General features: G+C 36.5%; 2 protein-coding genes across 2 annotated transcripts in view; both read right to left on the bottom strand.

The window, feature by feature from the left end:
• The window catches only part of LOC143389356 (A-kinase anchor protein 9-like), a 72,362-nt gene extending 66,965 nt beyond the window's left edge, over window positions 1-5,397 (bottom strand). The window contains exons 1-2 of the mRNA XM_077108230.1: window positions 5,097-5,397; window positions 2,382-2,515 (exon numbers count right to left, since the gene is read on the bottom strand). Coding sequence (XP_076964345.1) covers window positions 2,382-2,515; window positions 5,097-5,175 — 213 coding nt within the window. The 5' untranslated portion in view covers window positions 5,176-5,397. The remainder of the gene's footprint in view (window positions 1-2,381; window positions 2,516-5,096) is intronic.
• On the bottom strand, window positions 5,272-24,248 carry LOC143389359 (A-kinase anchor protein 13-like; the record flags this gene model as incomplete). The annotated part of the gene is made up of 6 exons (XM_077108231.1): window positions 5,272-5,489; window positions 6,074-9,092; window positions 12,623-12,821; window positions 19,622-19,628; window positions 21,963-22,110; window positions 24,140-24,248. Coding segments are annotated over 6 exons (3,700 nt in total), but the record flags the coding sequence as incomplete, so codon positions are not given.
• Between the last annotated feature and the right edge of the window lie 287 nt (window positions 24,249-24,535).

Consider the following 24,535-nt stretch of genomic DNA (forward strand, 5'->3'; position numbering starts at 1 on the left):
TAATAAATATAAGAGTTTCATCAGAAAAGAGAGAAAATAAGACAATGGAAAAATTAAAGTTTGTATCCAAACTTTATCCTTCAATTCATAGCTAATAGGGAAAGTTTGGCAGAGTGACAGGGAGTGAGGCAATGACAGGGAGTGAGGCAGATTTCACATTACTGTAACAATGCTGATGGAACAAAAAAACTGCAGCATTTAGACTTGAAAATCCTATTGGCATTTGCTTTCTCCAGCTACACCAAGTGGAAGCAGACACAAAGCATAAGGGAAAGAAAGATCTCTTAGCAAGAAACAAATAAGAGGATTCCAAGGCTCCTTAACATGTGTCCAACAATGACAGAGCCCAGGGTAAAGAGTTAGGGAGGAAATGTGCCTTGTTATGTAAATTCTAGGTTAGAAATCAAACCCCAAATTCTCCTTCCAGCTGGGTCTGACTTTGAACTAGTCAGATGACTCTCCTAGGGTCTACTCTTTTATCTCTAATGTAGCATGCTAACCTACCAGAGGAATTCTCTCTCATCTTCTAAACTAGAGGAAAAACCAAAAGAGGAAAGGGACTGGGAGAGAAAGGACTTTAAAAGAAGAAGAATGTCTTAAGAACTTTTTAAAAGTTCCTTTGTTTTAAAAGTTATCAGTTTTAAATCATAAAGTTTCTTCTTTAAAGTAGACAATACACACTTAGGAAAGAGCTGTCCCTCATCTGAGAGCAGTGGCTTTATAGCCAAGCATCAGATGGCGCTAGATGACACTAACCACTACATCAGGATGGAGAACTAAGAAACAGAGGCATTTGAATTTGAGGATGTGAGTTTGTTCCTTCCCATTCTGAGGGGTTTCAGTAACAAAAGACATATGTACCCATGCTGGGTGTGTTCTTTTTTTTCCCGGGAGCAAAAGCAACATTTATCTGAAAAATGCCTGCTATACAAGTAGCCACCCAGGCATTAGTCATGAATATTATCTGGAACAATTAGGGGCCATTTAGAACAGTCAGCACCCTCCTATCACTGTACTCCAATAAAATTAGGCTTATTTATCAGGTTATACAAATGAAAGTTTGGATAGTACAGTTCTGTTTACTTACTGGGGTAACTTTAAAGAAACAAAACTCAAGTTAGCTCCCTGAAGAGCAAAAACAGCGCACTGTTAAGTCTAGCAGAGGAATACTAACTTTCCAAGGGGCAGTATAATTTAGCCCAATAACTTGGTTTACAACTTTCTATAGGTTTTTCTTTGACCGGCATGGAATCTTAAAAGTAAAGAGTACTATTTTCCCCTAACAAATTTAAGATCTCATTTTAAAAGTTAGTAGCCTTAAACCAGAGAAAAATTATCTCAAGATTTTGAAGGAAAAGTGTTTTTAAAAATCTAATGAATATTACGTATAGAATCACTATATGACCTAGCAATTCCACGATTAGGTACATGAAAACATATGTCCACATAAATTTGTACTAAAAATATTCACAGTGACATTTCTAATAGCCAGAAAGTGGAAACAATTCAAATACACAATAAAATGTGGTAATTCATACAACAGACTGACAATTAAAAAGAACTGAAATAATGATTGATGCTGCAACATGGATGAACCTTGAGAATACCACACTGAATGAACAAAGTAAGTCACAAAAGACCACATATTGGGTAATTCTTTTATATGAAGTTCCAGAATGGGTATATCTGTAGAAACAGAAAGTGGGTAAGTGACTGCCAGAAGATGATGGGAGGGAAGAGCAGCAAGGGTGGACTGCTAACAGGCATGGACTTTCTTTATGGAGTGAGGATAATATTGTCAAGTTAGAACATTAGTGGTGGCAGCTGCATAAGTCTATATTAAAAGCTACTTAACTGTGCAGTTTATTTGAATATGCCCTTTATTTGACTGGGTGGGTTTTTATGGTTTCTCAATAAAAGTGTTATGGAAAAAAAAAACTACACTTTTTCTTTGCTAAAAATGATAACACTTCATATTTTAGACAGCTAAAAAACAAAACCCTCACTTTTGCTGCTACTAAAAGAGGAGTCAGGTTTAAGACAGGTTTACAGATTCCCCTTTTGTGGTAATTCTTATTGTCTGACCACTTTAAGCGTTATGACAAAAGTTAGTCTTGTGTTCATGGAGGAAATGTATTTCACTGTACTCTCCAAGATATTCATGTAGGCAGGCCCATCTCAACCTTTGTTGTGTGGTACACAGTTTTTATGAAAGCTTAGCTGCAACAACAACCACATTTCTATATCAGAATTAGAGAAAAAGGGGGCAGGGATACTGTTGTGCCCCTATGCCCCAAACAAAAACCACAGCCATAAATCAGACACAGAAGACCAAACTAATAAACATATGCTGTGCTTATACACTTACTGATGCCACTTACCACCTGGGTCTTTGGGCCTTGTTTCATCCTAGGTGTGGTAGCTCCATTCCCTACAGCCACCTCTTCAGACACTGAACTAGCTCTGTTCTTACTTAGAAAATCCACTTCATCTTCAGCTTTCCTGTCTGGCATTTCTGAAGAGAAAAGGAGGGTTACAAAGTGAGTGCATTTGAAAAAATTCATTCTTGGGACTTACTATTTACACAACAAGCTCCAGGTTTCATGTTTTGTTTGTTTTGCCTTAAATGGAAAAGTATTCTTTTGCTGTCAGGAGCTGGTGTCACTCTGACCCCATGCTGAGTGAGCTACTCTTATCACATGGTTGTGTGGTTTTCTCTAGCCTTTGTATGGGTTTGGAGCTAAGGCAAGAGCTGGTTCAGTGTCTACTGAATGTCCATTTCACCCCTGACTTTTCATGACAAATCTGTGAGTATGGTGCTGACTTCCATGTGGAAAAGTCAATTCATAAACAGTAAGGGAACAGATTAACAGCTATAAATAGTTCATTCTGACCATACCAAAAATATATTTTTTAAAATAGTCAGAGGGATTTGTACTGAGAATGAGACAAACCCTCTGGAACAAGTCTGACTTATTCTAAACCTGTACTACACACACTCCCGATCCACCCTATCACTGTAATAACTAAAACTGAACTAATCCAGAAAATTACTTTTAATTTTAACTCTTTATTTTAAAGACCAGCAATTCATTTTATTAAGAAAAAACCTTTATACATGTTTTCTCTAGTATTATGTAGTTGTCTTCTTGCTGGTCACACCAACAGACTGAACAGTGATGCTTTTGTTACTTGGCCAAACAAATACAGGAAGGAAGTGATAAAAATGATGCTGGAGGTAAATCTGGGCTTCTGACACTTGTATAAAGGGAAAAATGACTGAACAAATTTGTCTCAGTATTCTAAATGCAAACAGAACTGTCATCTCATTTTCACGTGAAAAATGTGCTGTGGTCTTCATTGATCTCATGATACCACTACTCTGACAAATAAAAATGCTCCCTACAAATACCAAAAAACACAAAGCTTGTTTCTTTTGCCAAAGAATAAATTATACTAATTAGGATTTTATTCTAGAAGTACATGCAACATGTCCAAAGTTCTCTTTTGATTTGGGAAGGTTAGATTCCTATAAATCAACATTTATAAATCTCCTTTTTTCTGTCCTTGCCTTTATAATTATATAATCTTACTACCAACTTAAAAATGGATTAAGAAGTTTCTTTGCCCAGAGTATCAAAATCTAAGTTTTATAAACTATAAAGTTAAAAAAAAATCTCACTGAGCAATGCCTTTAGAAATACCCCTTTATCAAAATATTTCTAAGTGAGAGTAATTGGAGGAATAGGTGTTGATTTTTTTTTATTCATCTGGGGATGGTATTCTTGGCACAACCTTACTTTCCTATACCCCAAAACAGAAAATATGTATCTTGGCACATAGCAACCAGTTCCAATGGTAAACAGTGATTACAGAGATGTGAGGGGTATTGGTAACTCTGTGGGACTGGCATGGTTCAGTCATGCATCACCAACTTCCTAAGCACTGCAATCAATGCTTTTGATGGGTGAGAGATCACATCCCCTTTATCCTATCTGGCTCTTTCCAAATCGGCAGCTAAACCTATGTTTCCTCTCTGGTAAAACTACATAGTTAAATTTACAAGTGAAATGAAAATTTCCTAGGAAATACCCTTTGGCTCTGAGATCAGACTCAGGTGATTTTTATTAGGGTATTGTGACCAGGGACTTTTCCCAGCCCTAGTTTCTGAAGAAGTCACTGATTTCTTTATCACTGGATACTTTTCCCTGTAGTTTGAGATCATGAGAACAGTAAACCTATGAAGACACCTTTTGGAAACAGGACAAATAATTCACCTTTTGGAAACAGGACAAATAATTCACATACATAAAATACACCAACCCCAAGACCACATACACTGTTGAAATTTCCTATTTTCTTTCCTTTTTAATTTCCTTTTATTTATTTATTAAATTTTGATTTGTGCTTTCTTCCTTCTTAAAGAGTTTACAATCTTAAAACACTTCCTAGTGTATTCACTACACTTATGTACTATTAAAGTTTGAAATTCTCCATTTTCACCTTTTCTCGTAGAGCACTACAGACACAAACCCTACATAGTACAAAGTTGTTCAGGTTAAATTCTGACCATGGAGTCAGAAGAAGAAATAATTCCACCCATGTGGCCAAGGACACAGCACCCAAATTAAATGAACACAGCCAGGCATCAACTTACAGCCACTCCCATTCTTCTGAAATGCCAACCTGCCAGGAGCCCCAAAATAGACTTCTTGTTGTGCCTTATTTAAAACAGTAGAGACCTTCTCATTTAAATTCTGAGACAGCAATCAACAAATTTCTATCACTAATAATTTAAAGCATTAATAAATCTAAAAACCTTTAGTCACCAAAAATTCTACTTCTGATTACTTAAATCCCCCAGCTGGGACAGGGTGGAGGGTGCAAAATGGCTAAAAGTTCTTTACCAGGGAAATTAACAATTGTGTTTAAATTGCACTTCTTCTTAAGCAACTGTTTTTGTTGCTCCGTTTCTCACCACACCACACCCCATACTCCTAACACGAACTATACTATAAAAGCTTGTCAAAATTGAAAAAGGGGAAAAAACAGAACAAAAACAATCAAATAATAAGGATAAACAAGCTATCTCTTACCTACAAAAGCATAGGGGCAGGCATGGAGATAGGTCTTCTGTCTATCGATGGTAGCAGATGGTAGTATAAGAATGTGCATCCAACTGACCTTTAAAGACTTCAGAAGTCAAGACCAAGACAGATTCCAGTTTCAGCTTCAGTCTCAACCCCCAATAAGAAGTTTTAATCAGATAGTTTATTTCCACTGAGCAACAGTGGTTTCTCTTTGCTGTCTCTGGACGTGGTTACCCATAGATGGAATAGGCTGCTGTATGAGCAATCTGCTCGGTGCAGCTGCTTCACCAAGATAAGCAGACACAAGGTCTGCCTGGTGACAGAAGCTCAGCCGACTGGCTTGGGCGGAAATCCTGCATCCTATCCTCTGCGCTGTACAGGGTCCTGAATTCTCAGACTCTGCTCAGAAGTAATAAGCAATGGAACTGGAGTTTTGCTCCTCAGGCAGGAAAAGGGGGGAGTCTCCTCAGTCAAACCACTGACCTCATACCACCATTTTGGGTGCTGGGTTTAAAATGATACTTATTTACAGCTGTTCATAAAAATACCCTGACTCTAAATTTTCTCAGAATACAGACAGAATGATAAAGAGGAAGAGTTTCAGGCTTGTAAATAAAACACATCCTTTATAGCACTGTTTTCTATGGTTCCAAAGAAAAGAACTAGGCCGTGTGAATAAAAACATCTGCTAAATTCCTTCATCTTTTTACAGTACTTGTGATCTAGGCACCATCTTCCAGTTTGGAAAGTTGCAACTGCTCCAGTGTGACAGAGCACTTACAGGCTTAAGTAATCAAGCTGTGAGTCTATAATACAGGAAGCAAAATCTGTCCAACCCCAAGACGACATGTGTCTCTTGATGGTGGTGTCTATTCACTTGGCAATCTACTCAATGAGCAAGAAAGACCTTCAAACAGCATGTCCAAGAGACTCTAAGGAAATCTGCTTCTTGAAATATTAATTTTGTATTTTGCTTTGCTTACCTGTTGCCAGCTCGGGCTGACCAATCTCTGGCTCCTCCCTTCCAGCAAAACATCCTGCAGGGTTCCCAGTCAGCTGTTCTGTCCTAGGGCCCAGATCAGGACCAGATGGTGATAACTGACTGATTTCCCCCTCAGGAATCAGCACTCCTGAGGCTTTGACTCCTTCAATGACAGCTTCCACTATAAGGCAGGCAGTTGCCTCTAGCAAGTCTGCTCCCTCAGGGACATGTGCAGCTTCAACAGAGACCATGCCATCACTCCTTTCCCTGCCTGGAGCCAAGATTTGTGTGACTTCTCTCATGCCAGTAGGAGCCTTGTCATCGAGATCTGAGAGCCCTGTCTGTGTGGGGAGCTCCTTAGCAATAAGCTGCAGTGCTCCATCATCCATTTGTGACTCTTTGGAGTCACCCATAGAATAGCCATGGTCTGGTCTCTCCTGCTTCCCTGTCTTCCAATCAGGAGGTACCATTCCCAGGTTTGTAGTTCCCTGTAGTCCAGTCATACCTTTGTTTGGTAAATCTCCTGGCAAACTCTGGATCACATTCTTCTCCTGGCTCAATAAAACTTCTGAAATTGGGATGTTTTGCATGTTGGGTGATCTGTCCTTTCTTCTGGGCCCAGCAGTACCTCGGAGAGCATTAACCATTGCAACATCCACCATCACATTTCCACTCAACTCATGAACACTGGTTTTTCCCTGGGATTCAGTATTATCAACTCCCACATCCAGAGCAAAAGGTGGAGTGCAGTCAAGAGCCTCAGATTCATCTGGCAGAAAACCAGACAACAGAGGTGAGCTGTTCTGTTCTGCACTCAAGGCTTCCTGCCTTGAGTCTGTAGCCAGATTTGCTCCTGGTGGCACCAGGCTCTGTGCAGCCCCACCTTCAGTCACCAGGGAGACATGTAGGGCCACTTCCTTGTTATGTTTAGTTTCTGTCTTAAGACAAGCAGAGGGTGTGCCCAGTGAACTGCTGGGCAGAAGTGCTTTGTCCTCAGCACAGGCCACCAACGTAGGTTTTTCACAGAATTCTGGAGTCTCTTGTCTGGGAGGTAGTGTTCTCTGCTCTTCCTGAAATGTTCCTGAAGAAAGCTTGTCTCCCTTAATGGAGGAACAAGGCACTGCTTTGTCCTTGTCATCTTGTCTCTGCACTATAGAGCTTTCTGGAACCACCAGATTTTTGCCTTCTTCAATAAAAACTGAATCAGAAGTCAAAGTGGCCTTACCCACACTCAGTAGAGAAGAGTTGGTCAGAACTTCAGGAGCTGATGAGGGGCCAGGACCTTCAAGCTCCCCATCATGTCTTCCAGGGCTGGTATTCCCCATGCTTAGCTGAAGCTCCACAGCAGCAGACGGCAAGAACAGGCCTACTGCCCTGTCTACTGGCAACTGTTCATCAGGATCATTCAAATCTCCTCCAGCCAGGCCATCTCTACAAGCTGAAGCCCTGTGTGGTTCAGGAGTTGCTGTTCCCTTTTCTTTCTGGGAGGGGACAAGAGAAAGTGCGTCATCTTTGGTTACTGATTCACTGCCTGGACTGGCTGCCAGAGAGAAAGTGCTGTCAGATGGCACCGCCTGGTCTGGAACCAGTTCTTTCTCAGTTTTAGGCACAATTGGATACAGAGGTGAAACTACCTCAAGAACATTTGTTAAAAGCGTATCTAGTTTTGAATCTTTTCCCTGACCTTTTTTATTCAAAACTTTGAGAGGACACAAATCTACACATTCTGAAGTGATTGTATTTACTTGTTGGTCTTCAAGGCAGACGGCAGTGGATGGGTCTTGTGTTTTGGGTTGCCCTTTCATGGTGTTTTCAGGTCTAACCAAGTCACTGCAATGTTTTGCAATCAATTCACCACTAGAAGTCACTGTGTTCTGTTGACCTTCCGAGTCAGAGCAGAGTTTATCATCTCCAGTGGCACAATAAGCCAGTAGTTTTCTGTTTTGGCTTTGAGTATGAGATGAATTCATTTCTGATCCCTGGTTTGGCATTACATCTTTTTCTATCTCAGAAAAGATTAAATCCAAAGGTAACACTGCTTCACATCTGTCTTCTAAGGAAGTGCTCGGCTCTAATTCATCTAAAATCTTGTTATTTGTGGCAGTTGGGATTATCAGAGAATTCTGATCTAGAGCATCAGCACTTTCCTCACAATTTCCAGAAGTTTCAGTTTCTGCTGTTTTTTCAATGGGGGTTTCTCCAAGACTAAATCCAAATGAAGACTCAGGTCTGTCACTACTCGGGGCACTTGTGGCAAAGACACAGTTTGGAACACTGATTTTATCCACAGGCTCACTTATGACTGGTACGTCAGTGGCTCCAGTTGTGTTGATATTCGACTTCTCAAATCTTTCCTGTATACTTTCTACTGCTTGAGGCATATTATTCTGGGTGGCAGGAGCTATGTTCATGAGGCTATGTTCCACTTCCCCTGCACCTTGTGAGGCGCTGCTTTCTGTTGTTGAACTGTCTGCTAGTTCACCCCCTGAGAAATGCTGGGCTGTGCCTAACTCTGTGACCACATCACCCTGCAGCACACTGCCTCCAAAGCTCAAAGACTCCTCGTCTGTGCCCATTCTACAAGACTTTGTTCCAGTTTCTTCATTTTGGTTTCCACAGGATAGCAGGCCAGCTGTGCCCTTTACTCTACAGTCAGGCATGCTCTGAATGTAGCTGTCTTGATTGGACACAGTTCCAGAGTCCATAATAGGTGCCGGCTCCACCTCTTCCCCTTTTCTCGCCACGCCTTTATTTTTTTTACTGTAAGATTGGTCTGTCTTCTCTCCCTCAACTACACTTGAAAAATCACAGGAATTCTCAATCGGTCCAACAGGGCTCCCCTGGCAGCATACAGTGCTCACAGTCTCTTTAGGAGGAGGAGAAAGCTGCTGGCTATTGGAGGATACAGGTGGACTGAGAAGGAACTGGCCATCTGTCTCTGGGACACTGGGCACACTGGAAGGATCCTGTGCTGTCATCATTAAGGGCATAAGATTGTCCATCTGCTTGAGGTTTGTTTTCTAGGAGGAAATCAAAGATAACTTTTTAAAAAAGCTGTTCGAGAGAAGATGTCACTGATACTTATAAGCCCAACTCTACTAAACATAACTCACTGCCCTCTTGGCCCTTCCAAGGTCACATGATATGGTGATCTAAGCAAATACAAATTAATTATCTCTCTTTTTTTAATATCTTTATTTTTTTTATGTTGTGCTGAGGATCGAACCCAGGGCCTCCCACGTGCCAGGCGAGTGCTCTATCGCTGAGCCACAACCCCAGCCCTAATTATCTCTCATTTCTGCTATTATTTTCCTCTCTCCACTGGTGTGTAAAAAATGACTTAGGAAATACTCACTGATTCTTTTCTATATAGAAAAATATGCTAGAAAGTAGATTAAAACTAAGGCTCAAAAATCTTGTTTTAAAAAAGCACTGTGAGCCAAGAAGAAATACAATCTACCAACAAACATGGAAAAATGTTCACCATCTCTAGCAATTAGAGAAATGCAAACCAAAACTACTCTAAGATTTCATCTCACTCCAGTCAGAATGGAAATTATTAAGAATACAATCAACAGTAAGTGTTAATGAGGATATGGGGGGAAAGGTACACTCATATATTGCTGGTGGGACTGCAAATTGGTGCACCACTATAGAAAGCAGTATGGAGATGCCTCAGAAAACTTGGAATGAAACCACCATTTGACCCAGTTATCCCATTCGTTGGCATATAATCAAAGAACTTTAAATTAGCATACTGCAGTGACACAGCCACATCAATGTAGCAGCTCAATTCACAATAGCTAAGCTATGGAACCAACATAGATGCCCTTCATGGGATGAATGGATAAAGAATATGTGATATGGAATATTACACAGCCTTAAAGAAGAATGAAATTATAGCATTTGCAGGTAAATAGATGGAGCTGGAGAATATCATGCTAAGTGAAATAAGCCAAACCCAAAAAAAAGCAAAGGGCAAATGTTTTCTCTCATAAGCAGATACTGATCCACAATTGGTGGGAGGGGATAAGAAAAAAATGAGGGAACTTTGGATTGGGCAGAGGGGAGTGAGGGAGGAAAAGGGAGGGGTATGAGGGTGGGACAGATGGTGGAAAGAGACAACATTATTACCCTATATACACGCATGACTATACTACTGGACTATACTACTGACGTGACTCTGTATCAGTACATGTATAGCCAGAGGAATGAGAATTTGTGCTCCATTTGTGTACAATGTGTCAAAATGCATTCTACTGTTATATATAACTAATTAGAACAAATAAAAGAGTTTTAAAAAGCACTGTGAGCACCTTCAAAAGATGCTTTTTAATATATTCATTAAAGGGGAAGTGTCTACTTTAATCCTGTCTCATATATTCAAGTATAAATAAATCCTAACCAGTTTCATAAACTGTTTTTAACCACAAGATGCAATCAGATGCCTATGTATCCTAAACACTCACTGATGAGTTACAAAGAATCCTTTAATCTCCCAAAGAAGCCCAACCAATCTAGTTTAACTTTTTTACATATTGTTTCATAATGTCAAGAGCAGTGACATGACTGAGGATACAGCTCAGGGGAAGAACGACTGCCTAGCATGCATGGGGCCCTGGGTTCAAATTCCAGGAGAATTAAGAAAACAAAAAAGTGGCATGGTAGGTATTCTTTGACATTTTGATGTCAATACTGACTTATATGAGAACATACAGCACTAATGTCTAACTTAATTACTCTCAGAGGGTACTAGGACTTGAGATATTACAAGTAATCTCAAAACTATTTTTTGCAACTTTAAAGTATTTTTTAATGTAAGCAGTAGAACCCACAAAGGAATGGTTAAGATAATCATGGTTCATCACCCTGATGGAATGAATACTACACAATTATATAAATGTTAACTATGAAGACCACAGTATAAGCAGAAAATAACATTTATAATACAATGTGGGGAAAAATTATATACCTTAATCTGTTATAATTATGTAAAACTCCCATGTGTATACAGACCAGTCTTTGGAAAAATGGAGGGGAAAAAATTACACAGGAGTCTTTAGTAAATTTATATCCTGACTTCAGCAATTGTTATAGGAATACTATTTGCATGATACATTAAAATAACTTTAAAATATGTGATTTGTTATCATTTGTTATTATTTGAACAACTACAATGATCTCATGCATACCTACTGTCATATGTCCTCTCAATCATCTAGTCATTCAGTAAATATGCTGCACACTATATCATGAGACTCTTCCTAATTCCTGAGTCTACTGTAAAAATTTACATATAAAAGAGTAAAATGTGTCATCCTCATTAAAGTATCTCTATTAGAAAACACCACAAAAGAAAAAAAAAGGATTTTCACTAAAAGCTTGCAGGCTACATTTAAGAGTATTCAAAATTAACTTGATACCATTCAGACTGAAAGCAACAGTCTCCTAAAAACTATGAAAGCAGGTCACAACATTTAATAAACATTACAAAATAGAGATCTGCAGAAATAAGTAATGTTACCTGAAGAATTTTGGAAGCTCCTAATACATGCATTCTCCACAATTTTAACTGCTCATATTTTCTGCCAACCATACCTTTCTGGTAGCTTTGACATCTATTAATTGCTATTTTCAAGTGGACAATCATTCACCTAGTAAGAAGAGTTCTAAGGGGGAAAAAACTGATTTTCTAGTAGTCTCTTCAAAGGAAAATAAAATTAGTGCTTTGGAACAAACAATTCAAAAAGACAGAGGCAGGCACATTATACAACCCTACTATGGAATCTTTTAGCCTGCTGGTCTCAGAAATCATGTCTGCTCTCAAAGAAGCTTCTGCCATTGAACTGAACCTAAATGACCTTAAATGAAATTATTAACAAACTGTATCAAAATCCAATCAGCTCTAAAATAAACAACATGGAAAATTAAACTTAGCCTTTCAAATGTTGTGGTCAAGAGAAATGTACCCATATGACGTCTATACTACACATAATAAATGCTACCAGGGAGTCTGTAATGTTTTTATGTCTGGTAACAACTTTATCTTGAAGGACTGAATGGATTATAAAATTTAACATTTTTTTAGTGATCTTTTTAACCATGTAACTATCAATTTAAATATAGCAATACTGCAATTACTCACTAAAACAGCTGGGAAAAGGCTTCACTGATGAGCAAACTGGGTTCCTGTTCTTTAGCGACAATCTCAGAAACTGTTTTCCCTCATTTAGTTCTATAAAATTAAACCAAACACAGACAAATTTCCTTTTATGCCAGGAAAATTTAGTTCTAGTTGTTGTTTACTTCTACATCTACAATGTGTGCTTATAAATCTGGCAAAAGTCAATTTAAAACACTCAGTCCCTTACTGCTACAACCCTAATGCTAATTCTGTATCTTAAGTGATATCATCTAATGCCAAAAACGTTGCTTTACAGGTTTCATGGCTTTGGTGGAGGCATTTTATGTTTTAACAGCAAGCTTCACTGGGATAGGCAGGGACACACACAGGAGCATACATAAACCTGCAAATGAAAACCTTCCTTACCATCAGTTGCTGTTGGATGTTCATAAGTTTAAAAATATGTCCAGAGCAAGTGTCTCCAGGAAACGGAGGTTCATGATGTGATTCAGACTCAGAGGTCAATGTATAGATGTCCAATTCTCGATGATGCCTCACAGAACAGTCTCCATAAGGGATTTCATAGGATAAACTGCTCCAGTAGTCTGGCTCTCTAGCATTCTCCCTGCAAGCAAGTAAACTCTGGTTAATATATAAACACAATCTCCCAGGTGTAGGTTTAACCTGGCAAATATCACATCATATTTCTAACCTGACTGTTATTAAGGAAGGCTCTATAGCAAAATTTTGGTTTATATAGCTCCCCAATAATACAGGAATATAACAAATTTCTCTTTCCTCCTCATAAGAGGTTACAAATTGGGCAAATGGAAACCACAGGATTCCTCCCTAAAGATATTCTTTAAGAGAAGTTTAGGATATTAAAATAGTTAATATTATGCTAACAACCAAATAATAAGAATGTGTTAAGAAAGATGGCTTTAGCCTGGTTTCCAATAGTAGCAAGATTTATTAAAAATTGCTCTTTAATAGATTATACCTTACACTAATTACAGATTATGTGGGAAGAAATACCCAGTTGCTACAACCCCTTTAATGGTACTTTAACGTTTGTAATGAGTGGAGGAAACACCCTCAAACTTCTTGAAGTCAATTCCACAGAGAAAACTATGAAATGCCTTATACTATCCTTATTAATATAATTATAAGATTCTGTTTTGAATCATTAATTTATTTTTAATTTAAAGAAGAAACAGGGCTGGGGTGTAGCTCATTGGTAGATTGCTTGCCTAGTATGTATAAGGCCCTGGGTTCAATTCACAGCACCACTAAAAATAAACAACAATAAACAAACAACTGTGCTGAATTCATTTCATTACAAACATATATACAAATAAAATTGACAAGGGTACAGGCATATAACAAAGCATTTCTGGCACGGGCCTCAAAGCATGAAGTCTCTATATAGTTCCACTATTAAAAGTCAGTTGTTTGGATCAAGGCAAGTGAATTTGTTTTGTAAGGGCAACAGTACCTCTAATTCTACCCTTGCTTCTATAAGACACACTCATAAGGCTTGCATGAAATACAAACCAAAATGTCCATTGTGTTTTTCACAGCAGAAGAAGGAATTTCAGGGCACAAGATAAACCAGCAATGAAAGCAGACAATGGTACACCATACAACCTCATATTCCCAATTACAGTATTTTGGCACACATTTCAAGTGTTAAGCAGCCTTTTCGATGTTCAACAGAAGTATAAAAATTTCTAAAGTTCTGATCCTTGGTGTCACTGTACATTTTTGTTAGTTTGATATAAGGTGTAATGACAGAGTTGGAGATTTCTGTATTCAAACTTCAGGGTTGTTATTTCCTAGCTACAGGATGTTATACAAGTCTCTTAATTTCTTTGGGCCTTCATTACATAATGCACACAAAGGGATTTTCAAGAATTAGAATACAAAGAACTATGACTTTACTATTTGGCATGGAGAAATAAAAAAATGATGTTGCCTATTACTCCTCCTGCTTTCATCCATTTAAAAATAGTTCCTAGTATGCCTTCCTTCCTTGTTCATCTTGTTTTCTGTATTTATCAGAAAATCCTGTTTCTTCTTAAAGCTTTAAAAATACTGAAAACAGTTCTCAAACATCATTTTGAGTAGATACCTAGTAGCTCAAATATTAGGTACAACAATAAGATTATGCTATTAATCCTTCCCTCCTTATCTGAAATGTTCTTTATTTTTTCTTTTCTTATAACACTGGTGTTTTGAGGTTCCTCATATTTCACCTAAGCAAACAGTACACACTGGTAAAGTATCTTAAGAGATTATGGGGGAAAAGAAAGGTTATATTTGACATCAATGTCATGTTTTGAAATGAAAGAAATTAAAAATTCAAGACAGAGACACAAGTAATTCAATTGTCTCTCCAGAAACTATTTTACCTCATAAATCATACCTGTCATTAATAACTCAACTTGAGAACAAGTGAAATTTTAAGTGTGGTGGAGTGAAATGCCTTTTTAAAAAGTATAAAAGCATGCCCTTCAGGGTAACAATGAAGGCTATTGCAAAGAACACTACTGCAATTTCCATACTTTAGAATGACTGCCTAAACCAGGTGCAGTGGCACATGCCTGTAATTCCAGCAGATCTGGAGGCTGAGGCAGAAGAAGAGTGAGAGTTCATAGCCAGCCTCAGCAATTTAGCAGAGTCCTATGCAACATAGGAGACCCTGTCTCTAAATAAAACATAAGAAAGGGCTGCGAATGTACCACAGTGGTAAAGCACCCCTGCGCCTAGTTCTCCCATCTCCCAAAACAGGGTACCTAATAGTTGCTTAAAATAAGACTGGCATATACTGTGCTGAATGTTTTATGTATTTATTTATGTATTTTATATATTTATGAATTTGTCAAGCTACTCTACTTCGGGTAAAATGACCTCTAATAAAAAGTACCTACCTATAAGTTAGATCCTTAAAAGTTCAATGGAATGGCTCAAAAATAAATAAATAAATAAATAAATAAATAAATAAATAAATAAATAAATAAATCAGCTACACCAAATGAGAAAGAGACAATTTCTCTGTAAACTCAATTAAGCTGAGTTGTTTCATGGTCTTTTAGGCCACTAAAAGACCATGAAACAGATGTCATCCAATTGTTAGCCTAATATTTTCCTGTCAGATGAACTTAACAATCTGAAGGAGAACTTAAATCACTGTAAGTTAAACATGCCATAAATCTGAAGTTTGTTTGGTCTATTAAAGGCTTATTTAAAAAAAAAAAAACCACTGTGGGTTAACAGAAGAGTAGAGAACTGAGGGTTTGATGGATAACTCTTCATTGAAGAGTAACTGGAAGAATTACTACTGATCAAGAACAAACTTTCTCAACCTAATGTTACACAAGGTTGACGGGCTACTGTCTCATACTGATATTTTCTATTAGGCTCAAGAGGATCTAAAGATTAGTTTTTAATTTGTATAAACTTTTGGATAAAGCATATAGGGAAAGAAATCAGAATTTTTTACATTAAAAGTTTTATAATGTAAACCTAAGAAAACTAAAGTCACTACATAAGCATACATAAAACTTTTTACTACTGTAAATTAGCTCTAGAGGCATGACTATTTATTGGTGACTATTAGTCTTATGGCTGCCTTTTTACATGATGAATACAGGGTATTAACAATCTCTACAGCTACACTATAAAGACATCCAAAGGAAAACTCATATCTAATTTGATATAATAAATACAATTTAACTTCTTTTATAAAAACACTAAAGAAGAGTAGCAAGATTTTTGCTAGTTCCATGGTGTTTTTCCTTCCACTCGATTTCCTGTTAATAAGGAAAAAAAAACACAGTACTTTTTTTTTAAAGAAAGTTTGGAAATTTTTATTGAACTCATGAAGGAAGTAGCCCTAAAGGAATTAAGAGAGATGACGAAGAAAGATAAATTGTTAAAGACCCAAACATTAATGATCATAATTTAAATTTGATGGACCACCTGCTAACAAATTCTGCCAAAACAGCAGTAAGAGATGAGCATACATGTACTACTAAGCACACACACACATTCAATCCCCAGACCACCTAATATTTTCATCTTTTAAAATCCTTTCTAAATTTATCCTACTATCAAGCCTGTTCACAGATTTCTGAGGTAGAAGAGACCTGTTCCCAGATGAGTGAACTGAAAGGGATCCTGAAGAATACTGATTATTGACTGAAGAGTCAAACAATATTAGGTTTGAACCCCAAACTGGTTTGGTTATCATGAGAAAGCTGTTCAACCCTGAAGCCTGTTCCTTTATACCTAAAATGAGAATACCACCAACCCAAGGATTGTTACAAATATGAAAAGCAGCCATGCACAAAGCACTGGATATAAAGCAGGCATCTAAAACTGGTGTTACTATTAGCTATTAAAATGTTCCTGTTCGGGTAACTCAAGAAAAACGGATCCCTAAAACTTTAAGAAGAGCTTCTCAATCACCGTGGCCCAACAAAGCTTTGGAGCCAATTGATGCCTTTGGCACAACAGTAAAACTGAAAAAATAAAGGAAAGGAGAAAAATAAACAAAAATACAAGAAGCACGTAGGTGAGGAGCAGCAATGTAAAGCAAAGGTCCTCTTAGAAAAATTTAATCCACTTCTTTTCTAAATTCCTAAGTCAGAGGTGTGTGTTCAGGAGAGAGCTTTCCTGCAGGCTTCTTATCACTATAAGGAGCATCTGCATCCATGGAAACAAAACACTGCTACAGATACACAAAACTAAAGCACGGCCCAAGAATTACTTCATTTCCTATTAAGCTAAAAGTGGAACATATCCCATCCGGGCCGTCTCTTTTCAGAATGAAACAATTGGGACTTTGTTTTACCAGTTATCCAAAGAAGAACCCTGAAAGTGTTTGCTCGGCCAGACAAGCCCAGTCTCACACAGATGTCATCTTCTAAGAAATTAGTAGTCAGAGGTGGAAAATATAAAATAATGTCTTTACTACTCAGTTTGGCATCAAAGTATTTAAAAATCTAGTCTTTTCTATCTTTCAAGTAGATATAACAGAGTTAAAGAAAATGTTTATTCTTCAGAGCCACACTCTTTCAGAAACTGGGATTGCATGAAAAAGTATGTACCCACTGCTAGTTTTTGGTGTTCTATTTGCAGATGTACAAATTTGGTATATTTTCAAAACATCTCTGTATGCACAGGAGTATTTGAGCAGGGAGTGGGGGGCTGGGGGAAGCAAGCATGGGAAGGAATTGCATCATGTGCATTTTGGAAAAGGAAGGAGCTAATTAATGGTAAAAATGTGATCTTCTATATTCCATCCTACATACCTCTAAGGCAGACTTCTCAACCATTTTTTTTTCATTATTATCCCTCCAAGTAGCCTTTTTAGACATTTTTCTCTACTTCACACCTCATGAAATTTTAATACCATTGATATACACATATTTGTATATACACATATCTTTATTTTATATGTAAAGAGTAAGATTATATTTTTGTAGCCCCAAGATTCAATTTATACTCCCTGGGGGATATCAATCCTGTTGTAATGCATGCCCCAATATTCCAGTTCCATGTTCACAGTTCCAAAGTGATAAAATGTATAACTTCTTCATAACATTATAACTAGGACAGTAGAAAACATATCTTTCCTGAGTAGTTCTCAGGTTTGTTTGTTGTTGTTTTTGCAGTACAAGCACTACATGTATTGACAAACTTAAAGATAACAATTTAAGTATTTTAAAATATAAACTCAGAGCTGTCTAGTAGCCTTACAGTAGTAGTTCAGAATAGGGAGACTCTTATAAAATGTCCAGTAAAAAATAAATGATTGCTTTGATAGTGGAGAAGAAATCAGAATTCTCTGATTGGGCCAATTAAAAACTTACAACTTATTTTTAAATATGTTATCTAATTTGGTTATCTCTGCACATCCGCTGCTAGAAAAAGAATCTTGGTTCACATGAAATAAAAGACACATCATGCTATAACTAACTATAGGTCCAGTTGTTGAGATCTAGGCTGCAATTTTTCATTAAATCCAGAAGACTTCTGATTGTGATAAATGTTTTGTTTTTCCTTTTCATGACAAATTTCTTTGTATAGTACCTTCCCTTTTGAAAGAGAAAGAAAAATATGGAAGTGCTGAGTCTAATTTTGGGGTCAACGAAGGTTTGAAGTTTTTCTGTCAAACAAGAATGCTTGCTGTGAATTCTAAAAGTAATTGACAAGGTGAAAAAAGATTTCATTTTATAAAACAGTCTATACCAGCATGTTTGACAAAACAGTGTGGAGAATCAACTAAAAATCCTGCTCCATTTTGCATTTGAAATCAATGCTTTGTCTAAATTCAGTTTCATGGATAAAAGTGAATATAATAAAATAGTACTCTAATTCCCCCTAAGAATTACCTTCTAAGGATACTCAGATTTCTTTACACTATTTACCAATCCTATACTGGCTTAAAAAAAACTACCTTAGCTTCATCTCGAGAGGAAAATCATTAATTAAATAAAGTGTGATTTAAGGTTGGATCCGTTTACTATTCAGAGACAATAACGGGTGTTTTATGTTTTCTTTAATTACAAAATTAACGTCTTTTATTATTAGAAATGTTTTTCCATTTTAAGCTGTATTTCATAGCAAATTATATTCTTGAACCAGCCATCTCACAAGTATTTTGGATATAATATTTTATTATAAAATTCGGTCTGTGACTAGTGTTAATTAATGCAATGAAGCATTTATTTTCAAAAAAAGAGTATTCTTTTCAGTGTTCAAAATTTATTAAAAATCACTATATATTATATAAGTAGTATGCTTCAATTCAAACAATTCAAATGCAAAAAAAGTAGGAAGTTCATGTCTCTACTCACCTGTCCCTAAATATGTTACTACTTTTACCATACTTTTTTAGCGGGGGGCAGGGACTGAATCACATCTAGAGCCATCTATGGTAGGCAAGCAAGAAAGGGTTACTTTAAAAATGCTTTTACTGGGGTTGGGGCTGTAGCTCAGTGGCAGAGTGTCTGCCTAGCATGTTTGAGGCACTGGGCTTGATCATTAGCACCACATAAAAATAAACAAAATGAAGACATTCTGTCCATCTACAACTATAAAAAAAAAATTAAGAATTACAAAAAAAAAAACCTTTACCACTTCTCTACAGTCTCTATTCAAATGGAAAGTTCTTATTAGAAAACATAAAAAAGTTAGAAAACATACATTGGGGATACAATTGTAATATCTGGATTCGAAGTTTTGTTTTAGAAGAAAACTTAGAATGTCTAGTATTTCAACCTATTTTCAGACAATATTTGATAAAAGTTTACAGATGAACATCAAGAAGTAGCTGTCTTTTGAAGGTCAATCAATCACTGGGTTTTAGAAAGTAAAACATTTCAAAACACTAACAGTAAACACTTCAGTAAAACATACCAGAGAACTAAAAAACAAAAAAGAAAACAGAAAACATATACATGATGACTAGAGCAGAAAGATCCAGTTGGCAATCTCCTTTGCTTAAATAGTTGGCTTCTAGTGCACCAACTAGGGGTCTCGCTGATATCCTTACAAATCAAATATCAAATATTAATCAGCAGAGGCTCACATGCTAAAGAGTTACTTAGATGTTCCCTGGCCTTCCACAAGTAGAGTCTTCAAGGACTCTAATCTTTTCTTCACATCTGTTGTGATTAAGCTACCTGACTGAATGTGGGTAGGTAGCAGAATATTCAGGGGAATGGGGGGCATGGCTGGCAAGCATGATAGAGAATGTGGGAAGGGGATAAGAAGAATGCTGATAAGTAGAAAATGAAAGAGATGGCATTACTACAGGCCTGAAGAAGTGAATGGGTCAGGAATAATTTCTGTTGATTCAGACAAAAACTCTATTCTGCAGAGGAGAGTACACAATAGTAATTTTGATTGGCTTGGGATGGCAGTGCAGGGCACCCACAGTCAGCAGGTACAAATGGACACTCAAAAGGAGTGTGGTTTGGAAAGGGGGGTACTGAGACATATAAAGAGGTATCAGAACCAAAGTCAAGGGAAGAAATGGAAACTAAAGTTCAGAAAGTTATCCTGGAAAAAATGTTACAAGGATCTAGAATAAATTTAGAACCCCAGCTGTCATTGTAAGTTCAGTTGGTTTATGTTTCCAAGAAAAGTAATCGCCTGCTACCTTCCTAATTTAAGGATCCTTCTAAGGAAGATTCCAAGCACATCCCTCTCCATCAAAGTACTGGACTCTGCTGAAGTTTATTATTATCATGGCTAAAACCCAGGATTGTATCCCTGTCCTACTTGCCCTTCCCTAACTACTCATATTATTCTACTATCTAATTAAGATGCTCCTTTCTAGGTACATACGTATACATATATACATACAAAGACACACACCTTTAACTTTAAAGTTTTTCTAATTCAGAAATAATTAGTTAATAAAAATTACCTCCATTCCTTTCTAAGAGCCCAGTCACAGACTGATTCTACCCAGTTTCTCCCTATCACCAACATATAATACATTTTTAGCAATGATAATGAATGGTACCTGCTAGACAGCAGACCTCAAGTTCCAGATATACCTTTTCCAATATAATGCACATCGCAGCAAACAAGATGACTGGCAGTCTAAATTATAAAAAATACCTAATACTCCTGGGGGGCGGGGAATCAGTATCTATGCTGACCACTATTTTTTTATTTCTTATCCCTAACAGTTTGGGAGAAATCTTCCTGTCTCAAATCTTATATCCCATATTTTTCAAAATAACTTTTGCAATGCAAGAAGGTAAATAAAACTTTCAGTAGTCATAATCTTAGTTCTTAATTGTGGCATAATTTTCAGAATTTGGTAGGTATCAGACATAAAGATAATTTATATGAAATGTCACTGGAATGAAAATGGGTAACCTGATCCAATACTGGCAAAAAACAGATATTCAAAGTGCTTCACAAACAAATTAACCTTACAACACCTACACCAACAAAGTGGAACTCATAAAAAAGATTGACAGTCTAATCATTCTCTAGATGGTAATAGTTAAGCTGTTGGTATTTTTAGAGGTTCCCTCTAACTATACACTCTTCTGAATTCTGATGAAAACTGGTTTATTGTTAACTTTAAAGCAAGGTCAACTGAGGATAGAAGCTCATCTCCAAATACAAATCAATATATCTTCAAAGGCTAGAATAGGCCAAGAGATAAGCATTACCGGATCACCCCTTTCTGTTAGAAGTAGCATTGTCCTCATAACTTCATAAAAATTTTTATTAAGTAAACATCTTTTAATTCTATTAAATTTAAAAATACAATAGTGATTAAGCTTTCATTCCACAATGAACCATAACTTATGAATTTGGGGCAAATTTGGCTTCATAAAAAGTTTTGCAGGTTTTTTCATCCTAGATATGAGAAATGCATAACTGCTTGTGTTTTATTTTTTAGTTTTACCACCATGAAATTCAGAATAAAATCTGTATGCCCATGAGAATTCATATCTTCTACCACGTTTTAGTATTTCCAAAATTTCAACATTACAATAAATTAATATTTTTGCTGATCCTGATTTTTATTTTTCAAAAGTAACACTTTTATTTCATTTATTTCTAATTAGGTTCACACTTCTTTGGAACAAACAAATTAACAAAATAGAGCACCTATGTATTTAAAAATCTGAATCACTCTGGTTCACTCTTAATATTACTCTATAGTAAAGAACATAGAACAAAAATATTCAAGAACTAGTAAAGGCTAAAAAAGATTCCAAATACTTACCAGGAGCAATGGTCTCCAAAGTATCAGAACTGACCTTCTGGGTACTTGTACAGTGATGGAGGGTAGAACCCGAAAATACCAGGTAAAAAACTACATCATCTTCAACTTTGTCCTCTTCAGCAAGCAGTACTGTAACAACACAATCACCCTAGGAAAGGAAAAGATATAGCAAATTTGCGTTAGCAAAGCTCCTCTTGGAAGCCTATCTTCATAAAATATTGTAGTTAAGGAAAATTACATATATCATCTCAACTGTGAAACTATACCCCAATTCTGGTAGGTTATAACAACAAACACATACTAAGCACTTACCTGCCAGGCAATATTTAGGCATTGGAATACAAAATGAGCCTGAAAATAAGATCTCTAACTTCTTTGAGCTTACATTTTGGTGGAGGTGATTAGATAAACATGTAAATTATTAGCAGTGTATTTACTTGGTATGTAGGTTCGAAATGAGATTTAAAAAAATTAGACAAAGAAGATGGAGTGGTATATTAAATAGTTATACCCTCACAGAATACTTTTGGCCCATTTTCTAGTTTCAGCAATAATTCTCTAAACTCTACACCTCAAGAATCATCACCAGGTCCACACATTCTCCAACGAATAATGAACCCAACTGGAAATACCAGCATACAAAGAGCATGTGCCTAGACTCCAGGTAAATCTGCACTGAAGTCCCACCTACAAAGACTTTAATTAGCTCCACTAAACTCACTTCCCTTAAAAACTACACAGAGATGATCCTTCTCTCCTTATAGCTCATGTATGAAAACTTTTGGAAGAGATTCAGCTCTCACCTTAGATTAATCTAACAGAATAAAAGGTCACTTTTCTAACTATTTTGTGTCTCCTGACCATCTGGCATCCAAGCTCTTTTTCATTCATCCCTCCATGAAGACTCTGTAATCAGATAAAAATCTTATGCCAATAACTTATGCCCATGCCTTCACAACTAAAAGGCAAGATACTTTCGTTATATTCTTTTAGCAGTTTTTATAGACTGATTTTTAAACCTGGGGTCAATGGCTAAATCCAATATATTCTATAAAAAACAGTTCTAATCACTATTCTCTCAATTATAAACATTACATAATTTGTGTTGTAACCACAAGGTAAGGAGATTTTAAAGCATCAAGGTTTAAGGCACTGTAATTTAATATTATGCAAATCTACATAATGAACTACAGGGGGAAAAAACAATTTAGAGAAAACCCGGTCATTTAAACACCAAAATTAGAGGAAAGACTTTTCATTAATTAAAACCCCTTTCCTTCCCATTTTAACAATGAAGTTTGTAAGAGAAACATGCCACCCTGTGGTCAGATCTCATTAAGCCTCAGAAAAATCTATAAAGTCAAACATAGGACCCAGTCTATTAATAGATGTGCTCCTGTAGGTCAATTCAGAAAACAGAGTTCAAACTATTTCCCAAAGTACTGGGATCTCTTAAGAGTTCAAATTTGTAAAAACACAACATGTAAGAAGTCAGAATAAACCACAATCATAAATAAGCTGTAACTTATGATGCCTCAAATTTAGTTGACATGATTACTAAAGAGTTCCCAAAGTATCCTAATACAAGGAGTATAGTAAAACAGAATTATCACTAACTTAGATCAGTTGACAGAATTATACTCTCTTACATGTAAGTTCTCCTCTTGGAAACAGTTGTGAAAAGCTCAAGCTTGTAAAATGTTTAATATCATTTGCATGACACAACAAATTAAAATGTTTACAGCACAAAAGAAGAATCAATTTCTCAAGGCATTGAAATATCATTATATCCTGAAAAAATGCAAACCAAAGTTCAAAAGTTTCATTCCTTTTCCACACAAGTTGGAAAAAAATGATCCATGGGCCATATATTGCCTCCCACTTGTTTTTGTAGGGCTCACAAGGAAGGTTTTCACATTTTAAATGGTCCACAAAAAACAAAAATCAAATGAAACCTTTAATATAAAAATTATATAAATTTGAATTTCAGTGTTCATAGTTTTGTTTATATGCCTATTTTATTAAATTTTATTTATTAAGTGCTTATTCATTTGCACATGGCTACTTTCGCACTATAATGGGCCACAGCAATTGAGTGTATTTAACCAACTGGATCTTTAAAGGGGAGGGATTACTTAAATTTCTAATTGTAATTTTTTTTAACTTAGATTTCTCACCTTGAATTCTAAGACTTTATATTCCTTTTCTAATTGGAGGATTTCCTTTTCACATCTTTCTGAGAGACTTTCTGTGACCTTACTGGTGATGTCTGGGACCTGCCTTTTTCTGATAATAGAAGAGACAGCTAACACAGGCAGTGAAAAATTCTTTTAACAAAGCTTTTGATATCAACCTTTCTTTCTCTCCTAAGACAAAGTAAACAAGTTTTAAATTGTCTTCATACCTTTAAAACCTCATGCCCAACATATTAAGAAGAAAGAAACAAAGAAGCTTCATTCACTTTGAGGCCACTTGAAATTTAAATTCCAAAGGCACTTGGAAGTTTTCCTTGAAGGAGAATTCTCTGCATTCTGATATAGTCACTGAGATCAAAAGGCAAACTTCCCATTTCA

This window comes from Callospermophilus lateralis, unplaced genomic scaffold, assembly GCF_048772815.1.
Source record: "Callospermophilus lateralis isolate mCalLat2 unplaced genomic scaffold, mCalLat2.hap1 Scaffold_2226, whole genome shotgun sequence".
Classification (NCBI taxonomy): domain Eukaryota; kingdom Metazoa; phylum Chordata; class Mammalia; order Rodentia; family Sciuridae; genus Callospermophilus; species Callospermophilus lateralis.